The following is a 20974-nucleotide window of genomic DNA, read 5'->3' on the forward strand; positions in this document are numbered from 1 at the left end:
TGCCAGCAGGGCTGGGGCAAGCAGGACCCTGACCCTGGGGAGGGTGCTCTGTTCCCAAGAATGTTGCTCTGTTCCCACAGATGATGCTATCCCATTCCCTGCCCTCATCCCACCCTCCCTTCTGCCTTGCTGGGCTCCCTTTCCCCCACAGCCAGGTGTGAGAGCCCCCAGGGCTTGGGATACCCCCGGAGGACCCATCAACATTGCACCTTCCACTGAAGCCTGGTATTGTGATCCAGGTTAAACATCACCCATGATCCCGTTTCCCAGGGTGTCTGCACCGGCATTTTCCCAAACCCACCCTCATGGAGGTGGATCAGTGACGTTTCCAGCCTCGGAGGGGCCGGGATCCCGGGAGCGCCCCGCTCTCCCCGCCGCGGCTTTGCCGGGTGGCCCGTTCCTTCCAGAACATCTATTTTGGTCGTGTAAAACTTGCCGGGGAGCAGGGAACAGGGAACAGGCAGCGTGTGAATCACTCGGGGCCAACGGGTTTAAAAATAAACCCAAGCGGCGGCGAGGAGCAGCCGCCAAGCCCCCGGATTCCGGCAGCATTGTGCTCCACACGTCCCAAACCCACCCGTGGGCACTGGCACCAGCCAGGGGAGTTTATTGGGACACGCTTGCAGCGGCGGGCACCTGTGTGCATGGCGCGTGTGAGTGCTTGTAAACACGTGTGTGCATCGGGTGTGTGCCTGCAAGTGTGCGTGCAAGGTGTAAATACTCGGGGTGTGTTATGTGTGTGCTTGTAAACACGTGTGCACTGTGGGTATCGTGTGTGTGTGTGCTTGTAAACACGTGTGCATTGTGGGCATCGTGTGTGTGTGTGTGCTTGTAAACACGTGTGCATTGTGGGCATTGTGTGTGTGTGTGTGCTTGTAAACACGTGTGCACTGTGGGTATCGTGTGTGTGTGTGCTTGTAAACACGTGTGCACTGTGGGCATCGTGTGTGTGTGTGCTTGTAAACGTGTGTCTGCTTGTGGGCACACACTTGCACACACGTGGTTGTGGGTCCTCACATCCACTCGTGCACACACACATAAGGGTCATTGAACACACATGCATTAAGGGCCCTTGCACGTGTGCACTCACACACATGCACAAATGCTCTTGTTCACACATGCATGTGGGTCCTTGCACACATGCACTCATGCACAAGCTTGCACACACATGCATATAGGTGCTTGCATGCATGCACTTGTGCACGTGCCTGCACACCTGTGCATATGGATCCCTGCACACTTGCACACACGTGCATGTGTATCCCTCATGCACATACTTGCACTCCTATGTACACACACACACTTCCACTCATGAGCGAGGGAGTCCTTGCACACATGTGCACATAGGCCATTGCACACGTGTGCATATGGGTCCTTGCAAGCCCATACATTCCTGTACATACTTGCACACACATGCACACCTGCACACACGTGCAAATACCCCCACACATCATTGCCCAGACTCACACCCATGTGCTGTGCATGCCCTTGCATGCACTTACACACACGTGTGCACTCTTGCAGCCCCTGTATGTTCTTGCACACGCTTGAACACACATGCACACAGACTTGCACATGCTTGCACACGTGCTCACACACGCATGTGCACGGTGGCACACGCTCACACCCCTTCCCACATTCACAAGCCCCTGCACACACGAGGCAGCGCGCTGGGGAAGCCCTGCTTCCCCCCACCTGGCTGCTGCTTTGGGACTAATTAATTAATTAACGACAACACCAGGTATTAAAGCTGCTCAGTCTAATTACAGATCTTTCGGGGTGACATGGGATGCAGGAGGGAAGTGCTCTCCTCCTCCCCCTTCTGGGGCAGCTCCAGGGAGCAACAGGGGCAGTGTGGGGTCCATGGAGGCGAAAAACCTCAACAAAGTGTCCAAATTGACCCTTTTTGAGCCTGTTCTGTGTGTTTAAACCCTGCTCTGAGGTGGGGAGCAGAGAGGGGTTAAGTCTGGATGCTACTAAAGGGCTGCAGGGAGGAAGGTGGGAGGCTGCTCTGCTCCTTGGACAGCCCTGGCTGGGGTTGGGGGGATGATGGGGCAAAAGGGGGATGGAGGGGGGCGAGAGAGTGGAGGCGGGATGGAGGTGGTGAGGGATGATGGGGGAAAGGGAGGGACATAGGTGGTCATGGGGGTGATGAGGGATGAGGAGAAAGGGGGTACATGGGGGGATATGAGGGGGATGGGGGGTGGCGGGGCATGACAGGGGGTCATAGGAAGTGATGGGAGGGATGGGGAGGGAGACCGGGGGTGATGGAGAGGATGGGGGTGATGGAGATGGTGGGGGGTGATGGGAGGTGATGAGGATGATGGGGATGATGGGGGAGGGTGATGGAGGTGGTGGGGGTGACGGTGGTGATAGGGGTTATGGGGATGTTGGGAGGTGATGGGGGGTGATAAGGATTCTGGTGGTGGGGGGGTGCGGGGGGGTGTGTGATGGTAATGATGGGGGCTGATGGAGGATGATCGGGATCATGGGGGTGATGGGGGTGACGGGGGTGACAGGGGCCGAACGGGGAGACACGGGGGGCGATGGACGGGAGGGTGACGAGCGGGGGGGTCCGGGGTGAGCCCGGCAGGGCGCAGCAGTGGGCGGAGCCGGAACGCGCCCCGCCCCTCTTTCCGCCCCGCGGTTCTGATTGGCCACCGCCCCCTCATTATGCTAATACAGCACCCCTGGGCGGGGCCGTCCGGCTGACGTCACGGGCCCGCTGGCGGGCGCGGGCCGAGCCGAGCCGAGCCGAGAGGTGCCGAGCGGGGCGGTGCCGAGCGGTGCCGAGGCGAGCCGAGCGGTGCCGAGTGGTGCCGAGCGGTGCCGGGCGGTGCCGAGCGGTGCCGGTCGGGCGGGGCGGGGCGCGGAACGGGCCATGGCGGCGGCGGCGGCGGGCGAGGCGGCGGGGGCGGCGTTCAGCACCGCGAACAGCGGCCGGGTGAACGGGCTGAGCCGCCCGCCCGGCGCCATCGCCATGAAGGACCACGACGCCATCAAGCTGTTCGTGGGGCAGATTCCGCGCAATCTGGAGGAGAGCGACCTCAAGCCGCTCTTCGAGGAGTTCGGCCGCATCTACGAGCTCACCGTGCTCAAGGATCGCTTCACCGGCATGCACAAAGGTGCGGGGGCGGCGGGCCGGGGCACCCCCCGGGTGGGATGCCCTGATGTGGGACACCCAGGTGTGGGGGCTGTCCTGAGGTGAGGTGGGACACGCTGGGGTGGGGGGGATCCTCAGTGAGGTACCACTATGGTGGGATGTCCTGAGGTGGGGAGCACCCTCAGTGAGGTACTGCTGTGGTGGGACACCCTGAGGTGGGGGGGATCCTCAGTGAGGTACCACTCTGGTGAGATGTCATGAGGTGGGGGGATCCTCAGTGAGGTACTGTTCTAGTGGGACACCCTGAGGTGGGGGGGATCCTCAGTGAGGTACTATTCTAGTGGGATGTCCTGAGGTGGGGGGGGATCCTCAGTGAGTACTGCTCTGCTGGGACACCCTGAGGTGGGGGGGATCCTCAGTGAGGTACCACTCTGGTGAGATGTCCTGAGGTGGGGGGGATCCTCAGAGAGGTACCACTCTGGTGGGACACCCTGAGGTGTGGGTGACACCCTCAGTGAGGTACCACTCTGGTGGGACACCCTGAGGCTGGGGGGACCCTCAGTGAGATACTGCTCTGGTGGGACACCCTGAGATGGGGCACCCCTCAGTGAGATACTGTTCTGGTGGGACACCCTGAGGTGGAGTATCCTGGGATGGGAGACCCCTCAGGTGGGACATCACTGAGATGTGGCACCTAAGTATGGACCACCTGTGAGGCAGGACAAACTGAGGTGGGGGGAACCTCTCAGGTGAGGTCCTGTCCCTCAGGTGGGATACCCCTGAGGTGAGGTACCCCTCAGGTGGGACAGCCGGAGATGGATCATCCTGACAAAGGGATACCCCTCAGGTGGGATGCCCTGAGGTGGGATGCTCTGAGGGTGGGGACCCCTCAGTTGTGGTACCCCTGTGGTGGGATAAACTGAGATGGGGCACCCTGGCATATAGGGGGACCCCTGGGGTGAAGATACTCCTGAAATGGGACACCCTGAGGCAAAGGCACCCAATGTGAGCACCCCTGATATGGCACAGGCTGAGGTAAGATATCCCTGAGGCAAAGGCACCCGTGAAATGTGGCTTCCCCATCAGATGGGACAACCTGAGGTTTGGTACCTAAGTGTGGGCCACCAGTGAGGTGGGATGCCCTGAGATGAGGGTGCCCCTCGTGTGGGGCATCCTGAGATGGTGCATCCCGAGACAGGGATGCCTCTAAGGTGGGACATGCCCGAGGTGGAGGCACCCATGAGGTGGGATAACCTGAGGTGGAGCACCCTGAGGTACAGCTGGGATGCTTTGAGAGGGGGCACCATGATCTGGAAGTATGCCTGAGGTCAGACACTGCCATGGGGCACCTCTGAGATGGGGGTACCTGTGAGGTGATGTAACCCTGAAATGGAGATGTCCCTAAGGTGGGACACCCTGAGGTGGGGTACCCAAATATGGGGCACCCCTCAGCTGAGTTACACCTGAGGTGAAGATATCCTTGATGTGGAGGCTACATCCATAAGTATGGGGCACCCTAAGGAGTGGAAAACTTTGGGGTGAAGGTGCTCCTAAGTTGGAGGAAACCTTGAGGTACAGCATCCTGAGGTGGGAACATCCTAGAATGGACTGTTTGGATATATGGCCCCTCCTAAGATTGGGGTACCCCTGAGGAAGAGGGGAGCACCCACCAGGGGTCAGGGTGCTGCTGTCTGGCTTGGGGGCACCCCTGGGATCAGAGCATCACAGGGCAGGGAGCACTGCAACGGATTTTAGAACATCTGCCTGCCTTGGGGGCACCCGTCTGGCATCAGCACAGCCACATGAGTTTGTGCACCCCTGGAGCTGGAGCAGCCCTGGGGTACAGACACCCCACTGTGGATGGGGACGTGCCATGTCTGCCGTGTGTCCCAGGTGCTGCGGCCCTGTGGCACAGCATGAGGAGCAGTGGCACACCCAGGGAGCCACACAGGCAGCACCGAGGTCTCCACGGACCCCCCCCACCCAAGAGCTGTGCTGTGCAGTGCCAGAGCAGGGTCAAGGCACCCCAGGTGTCACCCAGACAGGAGCCACAAGCTGTCACCAAACCCCTGTGCCACAGCCAGCACCTGCTTCACTGGGACTTTCCTGGGAAGCCAAAACTTGGCGTTTGTGGTTGCTGCCTTGTCGATGCCATTCGGCTATGGGGCAGCTGCCTGGACTCTATCAGTTTTGGCACTTTTGGCCTCCAGCATTTCTCCACGTGTCTCTGAAGCTGCTTCTGTGCCTGGATCAATGGGATTTGCACCCTTCCAGGCTCCCTCTGCACTTCCTCCAGCGCGGGCTTCAACGTCTGCGGCCCAGCCGCATGATTTAATTGCGGACGCTCCTCTAATTTGAACGGCATCCTCCCTCCCGGCGAGCCTCCAGAGCAGAACCGCTCCTGCGCCAGCCCTCCCAACTTCTCCAGAATGCCCGGGCACCGTCTACATTGTTGCCTGCAGGAAAAACAGGGAAAAAAAAACAGAGAAAGAAGAGCGGAGAGCAGGAAGCCAACATGATTACAGATGGTAAACACTGGAAATGGCACCGGGACTGAGGCGAGCTGCTGAGCTGATCTCCCCTTGCCACCCGCAGCGGGAGAGCATTGATCCAGGGGGATCTCTCCTTGCTCTCCGTTGAGGGCAGATGTCCCCAACGCCCCAAGGCGGGCGAGGGACCCCATCCCGCAGCGTCCCCCGCCCTGCCGCCATGCTCCCTCTCCTCCCAGGCACGCTGATTGTACTTATTAAGAGTTATTAATACTTAATCAGCTGGCGGATTTAATTGTGCCAATATTAAAAATGCATCAATGTCAATTTTATTCATTAAATATTTACTTTGTTGAAGGGAAACTGTTTTGCTGCTGTTTTAATATCACTTTCAGATGCTTTTGGATGTGACCCCAGCAAATTGGGGGGGAGCCCTCAGGGAGGGAGCGGTGCAGCAGTGGCACAGGCACCAGGAATGCTTCAGGAGAGACGAGCGAAGAGGACCGGACCCTGTCCCCAGGGCTCTCTCGTTGCTGCCAGCTCTGCGAGCTAGTGGCTCGGCAGCGTGAGTCAGCGTGGGAAAACCTCACCCCAGGCGTATTCCCGATTTCCAAAGCGCCATGATGTTGAAGGAGCCGGAGTGCCTTCACCACATGAATCTCATCCCAAGGAGGATGCTTAGGCTGGGAGAACTGTGATGGCAAGAGAGGGTGCACAGTCTCGACACCTGGAGATCTGCTTCCTGGAGGACTCGGGCTGTGGCTTTCCCCAGGGCTGGGGCCAGAGTGCCACTGCCCATGTGCTGCCTGCTCCTCCCTGGCTCTTTCCTTCGTCCTGCTGTTCCATCTCCTACCCTGTTCTGGGGGTGAACTGTGACCCTGTGTGTGCCCATCTGGGTGTAGAGTACCAGGGCACCAGGATGCTGGATGCTGGATGCCATGGGGCCAGGATGTCAGTGCAACGGGATGGTGGATGCCATGCTACTGAGCTGCTGGATGCCATAGTGCCAGATCGTCAGGGTGCTTGTTGCTGGGTGCCGTGGTGCTGAGGTGATGGATGCCACCATGCCAGGGTGCCAGATCCCAGTTTATAGACTGCCAGGGTGCCAGAATGCTGAATGTCAGGGTGCCAGGATGTCAGGGTGCTGGGATGCTGGATGCCATGGTGCTGAGGTGCTGAATGCCACCATGCCAGGTTGCTGGGGTTCTGGATGCCGCTGTGCCAGGGTGCCAGAGTGCTGGGATGCTGGATGCCACAGGGCCAGGGTTCTGGATGCCAGGGTATCAAGTGCCATGGTGCTGGGGTGCTGGATGTCACAGTCCCAGGGTGCTGGTGTGCTGGGAATCACTGTGCTGGATGCCAGGATGCTGAGACACCACAGTGCCATATCAGCTGTGCCACCAGCTCCCTGTGTGCACAGGGCACTGTGGCAATATCAGGCCGGACACTGATGCTGTCTCCCTGTCTCCACAGGCTGTGCCTTTCTCACCTACTGCGCCCGTGACTCCGCACTGAAGGCACAGAGTGCCCTGCACGAGCAGAAGACACTGCCAGGGGTAAGTGACACCAGGGCGGCGGGGTCAGTGGGGTAGGGCCTGGTGACACCTCCCTGAAGCACGGGAGAATTGAGTGACACTCAGGTGGTCCAGTTGAGCTGGAGCAGCACCTGGGGACACCTCCCCAAGGCATGGAAGCCTTAAGCGACACCGAGGGATTGGGGTGAGCCAGGGCGGGGGCTGGTGACACCTCCCTGAGGCGCGGGAGCCACTTCCAGCAGCCGCAAACCGAGGCATCGATTTTCCAGCCGCCCGCGTGCTGTTGCGCTTTCTGTGGGCTCCGACCTCCCGAGCTTAACAAAGTGAAAATAAATATTTAATTATTCGCCTAAATAAAAATCAATAGGCCCGCGGGTTGGCTGGGGAAAGAGCCGGGGCCCATGAATATCAATCCCTGCTGTGTGTGTGTGGAGCTGACAGAGGGAGATGAGGTTTGCGGGGATGTGGCTTCCTGAGCCGTGCTCTCACCGGCAGGGCCACACTTCAGTAGGTTCAAGAGTTAACAGCCCACCTTGGCAGCCTAAAGGAGGCCGGGGTCAGGCCCTGCCTGGGGATTCTCATCAGGCACACACGGGTGTGTATCACTATTGCCATGGCCCCTCGCTTGGGGATTGGGGGTGAGTGTGTGAGCACGTGTGTGCACATGGACGTGAGGGTGCGTGCCCCACAGGGGGTCACAGCTGTGCCCAGCCCTCTGTGTGCGTGTGCACACAGCAGTGCAGGGGACTGTGTGCTTGTGCTCACACCCTGTGCCCATGCAGGTGCTCATACCTGTGTGTGCTCACCTGTCTGTGCCTGAGCACCCCTTCTGTTCTCACACCCATGTGTATGCTCTTGTGTACACTTGGGTACACACCTATGAGTGCCTGTGAACACACATCTGTGTCTGTGCACACCTCTCTGCTTGTGCACACAAGCACACCCATGTGCGTTTATGTGACACCCCTCTACCTCTGCTCACCCCCTGTACCTGCTCATACCCCTTGTAGCTGTACTCACACACCTATACCGGTGCTCACATACCCTGTACCTGCTCATACCACCTGTACCTGTGCTCACCCCCTGTATCTACACATCCCCTGTTTGTGTATTCACACACCTATACCTGTGCTCACCCCCTGTACTTGCTCACACACCTATACCTGTGCTCACACCTGTACCTGCTCATACCCTGTACCTGCACAGCCCCTGTACCTGTGTTCACACCCCTGTACCTGCTGACCCCCTGTACCTGCACAGCCCCTGTACCTGTGCTCACACCCCTGTACCTGCTGACCCCCTGTACCTGCACAGCCCCTGTACCTATGCTCATACCCTGTACCTGCTGACCCCCTGTACCTGCGCACCCCCCGTGTTCCCACCCTCGCCCCCCAACCCCAGCCAGGCCCCGCCCCCGGCGTGTCAGGGGACCGGGGGCGTGTCCAGACGGCGATGGGCGTATCCCCAATGAGGCCCCGCCCCCCGCCTGGCCCGGCCCGGCTCGGCTCGGCGGGGCTGCGGCCGCCCCGCCCTGTGCCCCGCCCCCCGCGCGCCGCTGCGCGAGCCCAGCCGAATCCGGCCGAGCCGAACCGAACCCAGCCGAGCCTTGCCGAACCCAGCCCAGCCCAGCCCAGCCCGGCCTTGCCGAGCCTTGCCGAGCTAAGCCGAACCCGACCGAACCGTCTCGGGTGGAGCCGAGCGCAGCCGAGCTCAGCCGAACCGCCTCGGTGGAGCCGGCGGTCCGGCCGGTCCGGCCATGCAGCTGCCGCAGGTGCCGGCGCCGGGGCCGCGGCCGCCCGTGCTGTGGGTGCCCGCCGGGTCCAAGATCCTCTGCATCGAGGTAGGGCCCCGCCTTTGTCTGCCGCCGCCTCCGCCCGGCCCGGCACGGCCCGGCACCGCCCGGCAGCCTCCGCTCGCGCCGGGGTGGGGGGGCTGCACCGGAGGGGCTCTAGGAGGGATGTGGGTGATGGCGAAGGGGTGTATCTGCTCCTGGGGATGCTGTGTGGGAGCGGGGGTGATGGCGAGGGTGTAGATCCTGGCTCCTGGGGATGGGCATGGAGGGGTGTTAATGGTGAGCAGGGCGTATCTGCACACAGGGATGGGGATGGAGGGGTATTGGTGAGGGGGTGCTCCCAGGGATGGGTTGGGGATACAGCCGTGTTTGTGATCAGGGTGTAATTGCACACAGGGATGGTGGGTGTGAGTGGGGGTGATGGTGATGGAGTGTATCTGAACACAGGGATGGGAATGAGAATGGAGCAGTGTTGCTGAGGGGGTGTATGTGCTCCCAGGCATAGGATGGGAATGGAGTAGTGCTGGTGATCAGGGTGTATTTGCACACAGGGACAGGGATGAAGGGGTGTTGATGAGCAGGGTGAATGTGCACACGGGGTCGGGGTGTGTGAGTGGGTGTGTTGCAGGGTGTATCTGCACACAGGGATGAGGATGGAGGGATGTTGGTGGGGAGGTGTATCTGCTCCCAGGGATGGGGTGGGCGGCTGTGGGTGTTGCAGGGTGTATCTGCACACAGGGATGAGGATTGGGGGTGTTGGTGACAGGGTGTATCTGCTCCCAGGGATGGGTGTTGGGGATGGAGGAGTGTTGGTGAGGAGGGTGTATTTGCACAGAAGAATGGGGTTGGAGGGGTGTTGGTGAGGGGATGTATCTGCACCCACAGATAGGGTGTGTGGGTGTGAGTGTTGCTGTGCAGGGTGTATCTGCACCCAGGGATGGGGTGCATGTATTGGTGATGAGGGTGTATTTGCACTCAGGGGTGGGGGCTCTGTGTGTGTGTGTGGCTGAGAGGGTGTATCTGCACCCAGGGAAAGGGAGGGTGTCGGCAGAGGGGTGTTGGTGATGTATCTGGACCCAGGGAGGCTGTGTGTGGTGAGGGTGTCGGTGAGGAGGGTGTTCTGGCACCCAGGAATGCTGGGGGGGGTGGTATTTGCAGGCAGGGATGGAGGATGATGGTGAGGAGGTGTATCTGCCCCCAGGGATGGGTTTGGTGTGTGTGCTGGCTGGAGGGTGTATTTTTCCACCGCAGCTCTGTGTGTGTGTGTGTGGTGCAGGTGTGCAAGGGGCAGCGCTCGGGGGGGGTTGCACCCGCAGGTGGTGCAGGGAGGGGTGTGTGCATTGGCAGGGGTGCAGCTTTGACCCCCGGGTGTGTGCAGGTGGGTGTGCAAGCACGTGGGTGTCTGTGTGTGTGGGAAGAGGAGCTTAGGGTGTCTTTGCCCCCAGTGACAGTGACAGGGTGTGGGTGCACATGGGCTGGGGGAGTGGCAGCAGTGAGGGTGTGTGGGCACACTGGGTGTGACAGGGAGTGCAGGTGTGTGCAGGTGGGCTCAGGTGTGCATGGTGGCCATGGGGTTGGGATGTGGGTGTTGCTGGGGGTGCCGTGAGCCCACCCAAGGTGTCTGTGTGCCCACAGAGGGCTCCCGGGGTCCCACTATGGGTCCTGCTGCTACAACGGGGAAACTGAGGCAAGGGGCATCGTATCCCTGGCGCTGGCTGTGCATCCCAGGCTGTGTGCCCGTGGTTGAGTGTGATCCATGGCAGCAGGCAGGGCTCTGTGGGATGCATGGCATGCAGACTGGGGTTGTGCAGGTGCCCGTGGGGCTGTGTGCAGTGGCGCATGGGCACACGTGGGTGCTGGGACAGACGCGCGGTGTGCGCAGCGCTGCGTGGGCACACGTGTGCGGCTTCCGGGGTGTGCGGCTGTGCCAGGGGGACTGGGGGTGGCTGTGCTCGGGGAGTGCTGGGGTCTGTGGTTGTGTTCAGAGGTGTGTGGGCATGTGCAGGGTGTGCCAGGGTGGTCATACACGTGCAGGGTTGTGCAGTGGTGTGGCTGTCCCCAGGCTGGCTCTGTGGCCTTGCTGTGAGTTGCCCCCAGGGCTCAAGGTATTCCAGTGACAAGTGACTGCCAGTACCTCGGTTCCTGTCTCCCTGGGGTGGCATGGACATGAGGCTCCCACAGGCACTCGCTGCTCCAGTGTTACCTGCCACCTCCATCTCATTTGGGTGCATGGTGGCCTGCTGGATCATCTGGCTGTTGGTTGTGAGGACAAGGAATAGGAGTGTTATGTCAACGAAGGAACAAAGGCCAGAAGTGACCCACTGAGCACATCCCCTGGCAGTGATTCTATGGGCTGACTCTCCCTGGTATCCAGTTTCTTGAGGGGCTCCAAATTTGGGTGGGTGACAGTGCCTGAGCAGTCAGGAGGTGGTTTAGCAACTGCTGGTGATCCCCTGTGCTGTGGAACACCAGTGGTTTGGCCATGGGGTAGCTGGGGCTTTGTGAACTGCTGATGATGGTTGGTGCTGGAACACCCCAAGCAGGGTGTCACTATGTCCTTGGGGTGTGGGAGATGGATGGATGGATGCTGTGGGAGTGGAAAGGTGGGTGGTGGCAAGATGGAAGATGGATGGGCAGATGGAAGGGTGATCAGGGATGGATGGGTGTTGGGGATATGGATGGGTGTTGTGAGGATGGATGGGTGTTGAGGGATGGATAGAGGATCTTGGCAATATAGATAGATGCTGTGGGAATGGATGGGTGTATGGGGATGGATGTTGGGGATGTGGTTGGCTGCAATGGGGATGGACAGGTATTCGGGGGTGGATGGATGGGTGTTGGTGATATAGATGGATGCTATGGGAACAAATGGGTGTTATGAGGATGGGGATATGAATGGGTTCTATGGGGATGGATGGATGTTATGGGAATGGGTGCTGGGGTATGGCTGGATGAATCCTGGGGGAAGATGGGTGTGTGGGTGTCCAGGATGGATGAATGGATGGATGGGTGTTGCAGGGTGGGTAGGTGGGTGTCAGGAGCAGGGGGAAATGCCTGGGTGGCTGTTTAGTGTGGGAGGATGGATAGAAGGCTGTGTGGACACGGTGCAGGGGTGCTGTGGGGACAATCAGGAGCTCTGGGTGCCACAGGGGGTCATCGAGCACCCTGTGTGGGCACATCGTGATGTCAAGGGTGCCAAAACCTCCTTCTGGGGTTGTCTAGAGGCTAGGGCAATTTCTCCTTGGTGTGGTGTGGCAGCCCTGGGGTAGGTTAGCTGGTCCCTGAGGCCTGACATTTATAAACATCAGCCGCTCCCGGGGAATCAATACAGTTTAATAACCGGCGAGCGGAGACGGGAGACACATCAAAATGACATTCTGCGGCTCCGTAAATGTTATTCTAAATCATCCTCACTGGGTTTATTACATTAAGCATACAGCAGCGGGCATGGGAAATTTATTCCATCAAAGGCCATCACGCTGGTAAATGGGGCTGGCGGGTCAGTGGAGGGGGGCAGCCCCCCCAAAATGATGTTCCCTCCTCCCGGCTGTGGCAGGGATGTGAGGGACAGCGGGGTTCTGGGTTTAGGGTCTCGGTGCTGTCACAGCCTCCAGAGTTTGGGGTGAGCCAAATCCTGCCCCTACACAAGGTGGATGTTTGGGGGACTGGTGACATAATGGGTGACACTGAGGTGTCCCTCGGTGCCACTCTGTGCCATCCCATGACTCCTGGGGACTCAATCCCTTCCCTGGACCATCCCCAGCTCTGCGCTGACATTTCTCTCCACGTTTCCCTGGAGACGAGGCGGTTGCTGTGGAAACCTCCCTCCTCTTCTCTTTTACCCATCCTCTTCCTCAACCTGATGTGGGGGGGACTGTCTCTGCCCCCACCCATCCCTAAAATTTAGGGACCCCTACCAGGGGTGCAGCGGGGGCACCTGGAATGGGGGTACACACACACATGGGGGCGACTGTGCCCGTGTGTGCTCAGGGCGTGTTCGTGTGTGCGCCCCCGCGCCGTCATGTGTGACATCTCGCTGTTGCCGTGGCGACCCCATCGAGCACATGGCTCGGGCTCTGCAGCATCGCGGGGGAAGCACGCTTGTTGCCATGGAAACGGCCATAATTGTAGCATTTTTCGGCTAAAAGAGGGGAAAAAGGAGGGGGAGAGAGGAGGAGGAGGAGGAGGAAGGGCTCCATGGGGCAGCAGGCCAGGGATGTGCCTGCCAGCCCAGCGTGTCCTGCTGCACATGGGTGTCACGCTCGTGGGTGCACATGGCGGTGACAAGGAGGAGGCCAAATTTGGGTGAGGTTTGGGAAAAGGAGGGCAATGGTGCCAGAGGGGCTGGGGCTGGCGGGGTGCTACTGCTGCCTCTGCAGTCCTTTGCAGTCGAGGAAAGCAGGCAGGCGGCCAAGCCTGGCACCGGCAGCCCCGCGGGCGCCTGCAGCACTGGGTGCCCATAGCTAGGGCCAGAGCATTGCCCTTTGCGCATGGCATCCCCAGGTCTCTGTGGCCGCAAGCCCCAGATCTGTTCATGCAGGTCCCTCCCCTTTTCCCCAGCTCCCAGTGCCAGTCATTGGCCAAATCCTGCTGTTCCCCATGGAAAGGGTTCAGGGACCCCCACACTGACCACCCGCTCTCGCTTGTGTTGCAGATGAACCGCCCCATCCAGGTGAAGCCGGCCGACAGCGAGGGCCGAGGAGGTAGGTCCTCAATTCTCCAGATGCCTGGCATGGGCAGGGGGGCACAGGGTCGCCTAGGGGGTGATGGGGGACATGGTGGCATCACGAGGGCTGCTGTGTGAAGGTTGGTTTGCAGAGGAATCCAGGAAAGGATCTGCCTTTGCTGGTGGCATCCAAACCTGGGTGCAGAGCAAGTGCCATCTTCTCTCTCCCTGTCTGGTCAGCTGAGGGGAACATCCTGATATCATCCTGGGAATGTCCTGACATCATACCATGAGCATCCCAACATCCTGGGGGGCAGAGCACCAGCCAGCTGTTCTCCCTCACCACCTGAATTTACCAAAAAATGCAATTCCCTCTCCAGAGCTGCCTGTGGGGACCCCGGGGCAGGAGTTGGCTGCATATGGCCCAAGCCCCTCTCAAACTACCACTCCCCCAAATTCTTTGTGAGCATTTGCCACTCATTGGGCTGTGGCATTGCCAGGCTGAGGTGGTCATTTGGGCAAAACCGCAGGAATTGGATCAAAATCCCACATCTGTTGTGTTGCTGGGCAGGTAGGCGCTATCGGACATGAAGGATGCTCTCATGGGGCTGCCTGCACTTGGCAGGATGGCTGGGGTGGCTCCCCCCCATCCAAACCCTGTTATTAAACACACTGGGAGCTGGTCCCAGCATGTCCCAGAGGGACCTGGCAAATAAATTACCCACTTACCGAGCGTAATTGGTGAAGGATTAAAAATCAATGGGTGAGCTGGGGCTCCCATCTCCAGCCCCCTCACCCAGGAGGCAACGCTGGGCTGCCCAGCCCACTGCCCCTGGGAGGTGCTTTATGTTTAACTAGACAACACACGAGCCCTATTCCCTTAACTAATTTTCTTGGTACCTTAACAGACTAAGCATTCATCGTCTCCTGCCATTATTTATTTATTTCCCCAGCAACGCTCTTGACAGGGCACCTTATTTCCTTTGTCAAATGCCATTAGCGTGCGGCGGGAGCGCGCGGCCGCACAAGACAGATGCTGGTAATAATCATGAAATTCTCATTATTTACTATCCCTTCTCTTGTGTTTGGGTTATTGATGTCCCCTGGGCACGGCTGGAGGCTGCGGGTTGTTCTGTGAGTCGATCACACGAGGGTGATCACCTCCAGTTCGTGGATTCTCTTTGTTCCACCGCATCCCACCCCAGTGCTGGGGGAGCCAGCCCCCCCCTTCCCTGAGAAAAGCCTCAGCTCCACTCCCTAAAGCAATGGCTCTTCCAGGACTCACCCCTCAGCAATTTCCCCACAGGAGAGGTTTTCCCACCCTGAGAGTTCTGTAGGATGGAGATGATAAGCCCAGCACCTTCTCCGTGGGATTGGTGTCGCTCCCTTCCTCTGATGTCACTTGGCTCCTTCTCCTCCATACACCATTTTTGGTGAGGGGTTGGGATGGTGAGTGACCTCCCACTCTCTGATGGGTTTGGTTTTGTTTTTAGAAGACAGGAAGCTCTTTGTGGGCATGCTGGGGAAGCAGCAGAGCGAGGACGACGTCCGCCGCCTCTTTGAGCCCTTTGGCCAGATTGAGGAATGCACCATCCTCCGAGGGCCTGATGGAGCCAGCAAAGGTGGGCTTTGGGGCACCGGGTGGGCACCCTATGGACCCACAATGGCCAAATCCAACCTGTCCCATGTTCCCTCTGTTCCCTTAGGTTGTGCCTTTGTGAAATACGGCAGCCACGCCGAGGCACAGGCTGCCATCAACAGCCTGCATGGCAGCCAAACTATGCCGGTAAGTGCCAGGCTCACACCCTGCCCTGGCTGACCCCACGCTGCCTGCTTAATCCAATCACCCACTAATTTGATCCTCAGTCTAATTGCATCAAAATCCTACAGACTGGAAATTTGTTGGCCACATCACCCCAGGTTCCTCCTGGACAAGGTGCTGAGCCCTAGAGGTGGGAGCGTGGGGCTAATTCTCTCCGTGCCAGAGAAAGGGGCAGTTTAATTAACGCTGAAGGTCAGAATTGTGGACAAGGAAAGGGAAAGGAAGCAGAGGTCAGGGAGCTGCCACTGGGGAGAAAAACTGGCTATAATTAAACCTCACATTGATCACTGGTTGCTGCTGCCAAGCTGGGCAGCGTCCCCAGGGCTGAGGCTGCTGCGGACACTGTGAACCACACCCACGGCAGGTGCACACTTTGGGGCATTGCTGTGGTCCCACCATCAGCCCCATCTTCCCCCCACCTCAGGGCGCCTCGTCCAGCCTGGTGGTGAAGTTTGCAGACACGGATAAGGAGAGGACCCTGCGGCGGATGCATCAGATGGCGGGGCAGCTGGGCATCTTCAACCCCATGACCATCCAGTTCGGTGCCTACGGGGCCTACACGCAAGCGGTAGGAGCCGGAGCAGCCCGGGGGCTTTGAGGTACCCCCGTGGGTGGGGGGGCTGGTTTGGCCCCTGAAAGCACCAGTGCCAGGGTGTGTGGATGCCTGGGAGGGCTGGTGTATCACTGTTTAAGGGCAGATGCAGGGCTTCCTGCCCACAGCTGAGGGTGGTTGTAGGGTTCAGTGGTCCCATATTTAGCATCACCGAGACCAAAACTCCTGTCCCTGGGTCTGGCAGCAGGTGGCATTTATCCCTCTGAACCCATCCAAAGCAGAGATGCTGATTTGCCCTCCCCTCTCTCTCCTTCTCTCTGCCTCTCGCTCTCTGTCCCCTTTCCCCCCTTGTTTTCCGAAGATCATGCAGCAGCAGGCAGCCCTGATGGCGGCCGCACAGGGCACCTGCCTCAACCCCATGGCTGCCATCGCTGCCGCCCAGATGCAACAAATGGCCGCCTTCAATGTCAGCGGGCTGGTGGCTGCTCCCCTCACTCCCTCTTCAGGTAGGACCCTGGCATTTGCCATTTGACATCCTCGGGGGGCGCTCTCGGGGCGCTGCCGGCCCTGACGCCATGCTCCTGCAGGTACAAGCACCCCTCCGGGGATCAGCACGGCGCCGGTGCCCAGCATTGCCACTCCCATTGGGGTGAACGGCTTCAGCCCGCTGCCGCCCCAGACCAACGGGCAGCCCGCCTCCGAGACCATCTACACCAATGGCATCCACCCCTACCCAGGTACAGCCCTCTGGGGCCCCGCCACGCCCCCGGGGCTGGGGGAGTGTGCCTGGCTCATGCGGGACGCTCAAGGGGTGCTCCCCATCCCTGGAACACGCTGGATGAACCCGCCGTGTGCTCCCGTGGCATCACTGCAGGGAGGAGGGAATTCAGGCAGGGAGCAGCTCTGCCCCTCCATGGCAGCACTTGGTCAGGAGCCCTTTCCCGTGGGAGCTGTGCATGCATCCCTGGCTTTCTCTGGCTTATTCTATCTTCCTTCTCCTTTCTCTTCTCTTCCCAGCTCAAAGCCCCACGGTGGCAGACCCCCTCCAGCAGGCCTACGCCGGCATGCAGCACTATGCAGGTCTCAAACTTCGCTTCCCACTCCTTCCCTCTCTCCCATCTTTGCTCCTTACTGTTATTTTTGGGAGTGAACCTCACCCTGGGGTTGAACATTGGACTGGGCAGTGTATTTGGGCATGGATTCATGAGGGCAGCAGCAGGGGCTGAGCCCTGGCAGGAGCTCCAGGGTGGCAGTGCTGATGAAAGAACCATCCCCTCATCCCACTGGCTCCTGTTATGGCCCCCCATGCAAATTTTGGATTGTGCAAAGTGAATTTTAATACCCACGGAGCTGAGAGAACTCCATGGGGGAGCCCTGGCAGTGGCATTGAGAAGAGGGGGCAAGATTTGGGAGGTGACAGAGGGCCACACCAAGAGACCAGAAGTCTGGATGTTCATCACGTGGCCAAGTCTGATGGCCAAGGACATGGGCTGTGGAGGGAAAAGAGCCAGAGCCTCCCATGGAAATATGTCAAGCCCAGCAGCCATTTAATTAGGAGCATTGACAGCAATGTCCAGATTTGCAACAGAAAATCAAGTTTTGGACCCCAAATCTTTGGGGTTTTTCAGCCAAAAGTACCATCTTTCCTCAGCCTTGAGGCTATATAACTGCTATCACCAGCATTTCTCCTGGGAGAGCTGTTCCCACATCCCTGGTGTGTCGGGAGGGGTGGGAAGGGCAGAGCCAGCAGCTGTGGGGCAGGAGAGGCCCCTCGATGGCAGGTGGCAGCAGGGGACCTGCCTGTCCCAGCCCTCTCCGTGGCTGGGGCAGGTGCCATGGCCTCAGCTTCTTGTTTCTCTCTTCCAGCAGCATATCCCACTGCCTACGCTCCCATCAGCCAAGCCTTTCCCCAGCAAGCGCCCCTCATCCCGCAGCAGCAGAGAGAAGGTGAGGGGTGGGGGTCACCCCATGTGGGGCCAGTGGCTCCTCGGTGTCCCCCAGGGTGACCCCACCTCGTAGCTGACGTGTCCTGTCCTTTGTGTGTCACCCAGGTCCCGAGGGCTGTAACCTGTTTATTTATCACCTGCCCCAGGAGTTCGGGGACGCGGAGCTCACGCAGATGTTTTTGCCTTTCGGCAACGTCATCTCTGCCAAAGTCTTTGTGGACCGTGCCACCAACCAGAGTAAATGCTTTGGTAAGTCCCAGGGTGTGGCTCTCCCTGGTGTCCCAGCTCAGGGCTCCAGCTCTTCCCAGTCCCCAGCTCAAGGTTCCAGCTACTCTTAACATTGCAGCTTGGAGCTCTGGCTCTTCCTCAACATCCCAGCTCAGGGGTCTGGCTCTCTTCAGCATCCCATTTTAAATAGCTGATGCTCCTTGACATCCCAGCTCTTGCCAGTCTCCAGCTCCAGAGTCCCATTCTTTCTGGTCTCCAAGCTGGAGGTCCAGCTCTCCTAATATTCCAGCTCAGGGGGTCTGTCTCTCCCCAAATCCCAGCTTAAGGGTTTGGCTCTCCCCAGTCTTCCCAGCTTGGGAGTCTGGCTCTTCTGGACAACCCAGAGCATCTTCATCTTAGGTGTCCAACTCTCCCTGAAGTCCCTGCTTGAGAGTCTGTCTCTCCAACATCTCATCTTGGGGATTTCTCTTTCCCTAGTCTCTCATATGCCCATGTCTCCCTGCTGTCCCTTGCTTGGGGTCCAATTCTCCCTATGTCCCCTGCTCAGGGATCTGTATCTCCCTCTCAGAGACCTCAGTGTCCCCATAGACTCTTTCACTGTGGTGTCTTTAGAGGCCCTATCACCTCAGGGTCTCTGCAGACCTGGCCTACAGATGTCCCCTGAGCCCACACATCCCATCCTGGTGTCCCCACAGACCCCATCACCCTGGTATCTCCACATACCTGCAGACCTTGGTGTCCCCACAGACCCCATCACCTCAGTGTCCCTGCAGCCCCTATCACTTTAACAGACCCTGTCACCCCAGTGACCCCACAAATCCCATCCCATAGTATTCCTGCAGACAACTCCAGTGTCCTGTGGACCCTCTTATGATGCTGTCCTCACAGCCTTGTCAGCTGAGTATCCTTGCACCACGGTGTCCCTGCAGGTGCCATCACCTGTCACCCAGTCCCCTGCAATCCGGGGCTGTGATGTTACCCAAGGACCCCCTCTCCCAGCACTCCCAAACCTGGGACATCCCACGGGATTTCAGTGCCTGGCTTGAGGCAAGGCAGCCACCTGTGATGTGTGTGGTGACAAGCCCCCGTGTCCCCTCCCTGCCAGGTTTCGTCAGTTTTGACAATCCGACGAGTGCTCAGGCGGCCATTCAGGCCATGAATGGCTTCCAGATCGGCATGAAGAGGCTAAAAGTGCAGCTAAAGCGGCCGAAAGACGCCAACAGACCCTACTGACCCCAGCTCAGCCTGCGGAGAGGTGAGGGGCCTGGCCCTGGGGACGTGGCGGTCACGGAGCATCCCACCGTCCCTGTGTTACATCCCCAGTGTGTGCAGGGATCTCTGCCTGGCACCAGCCACCCAATGGATGTGGGTGCCTCCCTCCATCCCCCAGAAGCAGGCTGACAACCCTTTCCTTCTGTTCCAGGTCGGACGTCCCGCAGTGTCTGACGACTTTCCCCTTCCCCAAGTGCAGTATCCAAACCCGTAACTCTCTTTCTTTGCAACACATCCCGGAGGAGGAAAAGGAGGAGGAGGAGGTGAAGGAGAAAACGGCAAAGAAGAGAGCGTTTTGGTCGTAGCTTTTCCTTTTTGAATTTTTTCCCAAACTGGTCTTGTTTGTTGTTTAACGGGAATGAGAGGAAGACAAGGAAGGAGGGGAGCGATGCGGTGCCGGGGCTGCGATTCGCCGCCGGCCGCTCGCCGGGACTCACCGGATCCCTCACTGGGAGCAAGGCTGATGGCTCCGGGCAGCCGGGCCACGATCTACCTTTGTTTTTTGGGTTTTTTTTAAAGCACCCATTTGCTGCTACCGATTTCCCAGGAGAAACGAGGAAAAGAGGCTCCAAATGGATTCTTAAACCAAAGCCGGTGGGACGGGACCAGCCTCGGGCGCTTCACCTGGAGGATGTTTGTTTGGATGATAAAGAAAAACGGCAAGATTTTCCTTTTTCCCTGCATTGGGGGAAAAAAAAAGAAGGATCAAAGTATGTTGGACTTATAGAAGATATATATAAATAAGTATATATATATATATATCCCATGGAGCAGGGTGGCGGGACACGCGCTTCCCCTGCTTGTCACTGGCACAGGGACATAGGATTACTTGTTTCAGAGTCATATCATTCCTTAGAGTTTAGGGACCAAAGGACTATTGCTTTTTTTAAATATATCTATAAATAAATTAATTTAAAAAAAAACAAAACAAAACACACAAAAAAACTTCGGGAAAGGAGGAGAAAATCCAACAAAAATTAAGAAGGTTGAGTAAAACCCTCGGGCATTCAGAGCCACGAGCGTTTCCTACAGGGCTCGGATTTGGGGGGTTCAAGGGCTCGGTTTCGGGGGCCAGTTCGTGGCTGGGGATTGGGGGGATGCAGAGGGGATTTGTGGGAGGGACCTTCAGTGGCTCCCCCAGCTCCATGGCCCAGGGGGAGTTGGAGCTCCTCGGTCGCCTCTGGCAGAGGGTGGAGTGATGTGGTTCTTTGCATTTTGGGTTGGTTTGGGGGGATTTTTGGGTTGGGGTTTTTTTTTTTTCAGCCAAAAAAACTTAAAAAAAAAAAGAAAAATGTGAGGTTTCGGCCGAAATGAAGTGAAGCGAAATAAACTTATTTTGTCAAAATCGTCACCTTGGTTGGTTCTTTGGAGCAATTGCTGCCGCGTCCACCCCCAAACACAACACCCGGGCCCCCTTCATGGCCAGCTCAGCTCCAGCTGGGCTGGAGCATCCACCAGGATTTGGTGAAGCTGGGAGAGCACCATAGGCATCTCTTTTATTTGCTTTTTCACAGGAGTTGCTATTTTTTGGAGGAATTCACCCTGGCTGCAGAGGGAATCAGGACAGG

At 58.5% G+C, this 20974-nt stretch overlaps 1 protein-coding gene across 9 annotated transcripts; it reads left to right on the top strand.

Moving 5' to 3' along the window:
* Positions 1–2786: 2786 nt before the first annotated feature.
* CELF6 (CUGBP Elav-like family member 6) lies at positions 2787–20336 on the top strand. Of its 9 annotated transcripts, none has more exons than XM_071441928.1 (13): positions 2787–3125; positions 7066–7148; positions 13574–13622; positions 15082–15207; positions 15292–15371; positions 15832–15975; positions 16322–16466; positions 16548–16697; positions 16978–17040; positions 17827–17907; positions 18012–18155; positions 19240–19389; positions 19558–20336. In XM_071441928.1, exons 1-12 carry the CDS (start codon positions 2882–2884, stop codon positions 19365–19367), a joined length of 1437 nt encoding a protein of 478 aa, XP_071298029.1. In that variant the 5' UTR covers positions 2787–2881; the 3' UTR covers positions 19368–19389; positions 19558–20336. The 9 variants fall into 9 exon arrangements, with proteins under 9 accessions (XP_071298029.1, XP_071298028.1, XP_071298027.1 ...); XM_071441927.1 differs by having other exon boundaries at positions 2788–3125; positions 15079–15207; positions 17830–17907; XM_071441926.1 differs by having other exon boundaries at positions 2789–3125; positions 15079–15207.
* The last annotated feature ends 638 nt before the right edge of the window (positions 20337–20974 follow it).

Source organism: Agelaius tricolor, unplaced genomic scaffold (genome assembly GCF_023055355.1).
Source record: "Agelaius tricolor isolate 1412-34295 unplaced genomic scaffold, bAgeTri1.0.p SCAF_16, whole genome shotgun sequence".
Classification (NCBI taxonomy): domain Eukaryota; kingdom Metazoa; phylum Chordata; class Aves; order Passeriformes; family Icteridae; genus Agelaius; species Agelaius tricolor.

What these genes read in the sequence shown, in the direction of transcription:
- CELF6 (XM_071441926.1), top strand. Translation starts at nt 2,882, where the DNA reads ATGGCGGCGGCGGCGGCGGGCGAGGCGGCGGGGGCGGCGTTCAGCACC. An exon ending in CGGCATGCAGCACTATGCAG is followed by an intron (nt 17,041 to 17,826) that starts GTCTCAAACTTC and finishes TCTCTCTTCCAG; the next exon opens with CAGCATATCCCACTGCCTAC. An exon ending in CAACCAGAGTAAATGCTTTG is followed by an intron (nt 18,156 to 19,239) that starts GTAAGTCCCAGG and finishes CCTCCCTGCCAG; the next exon opens with GTTTCGTCAGTTTTGACAAT.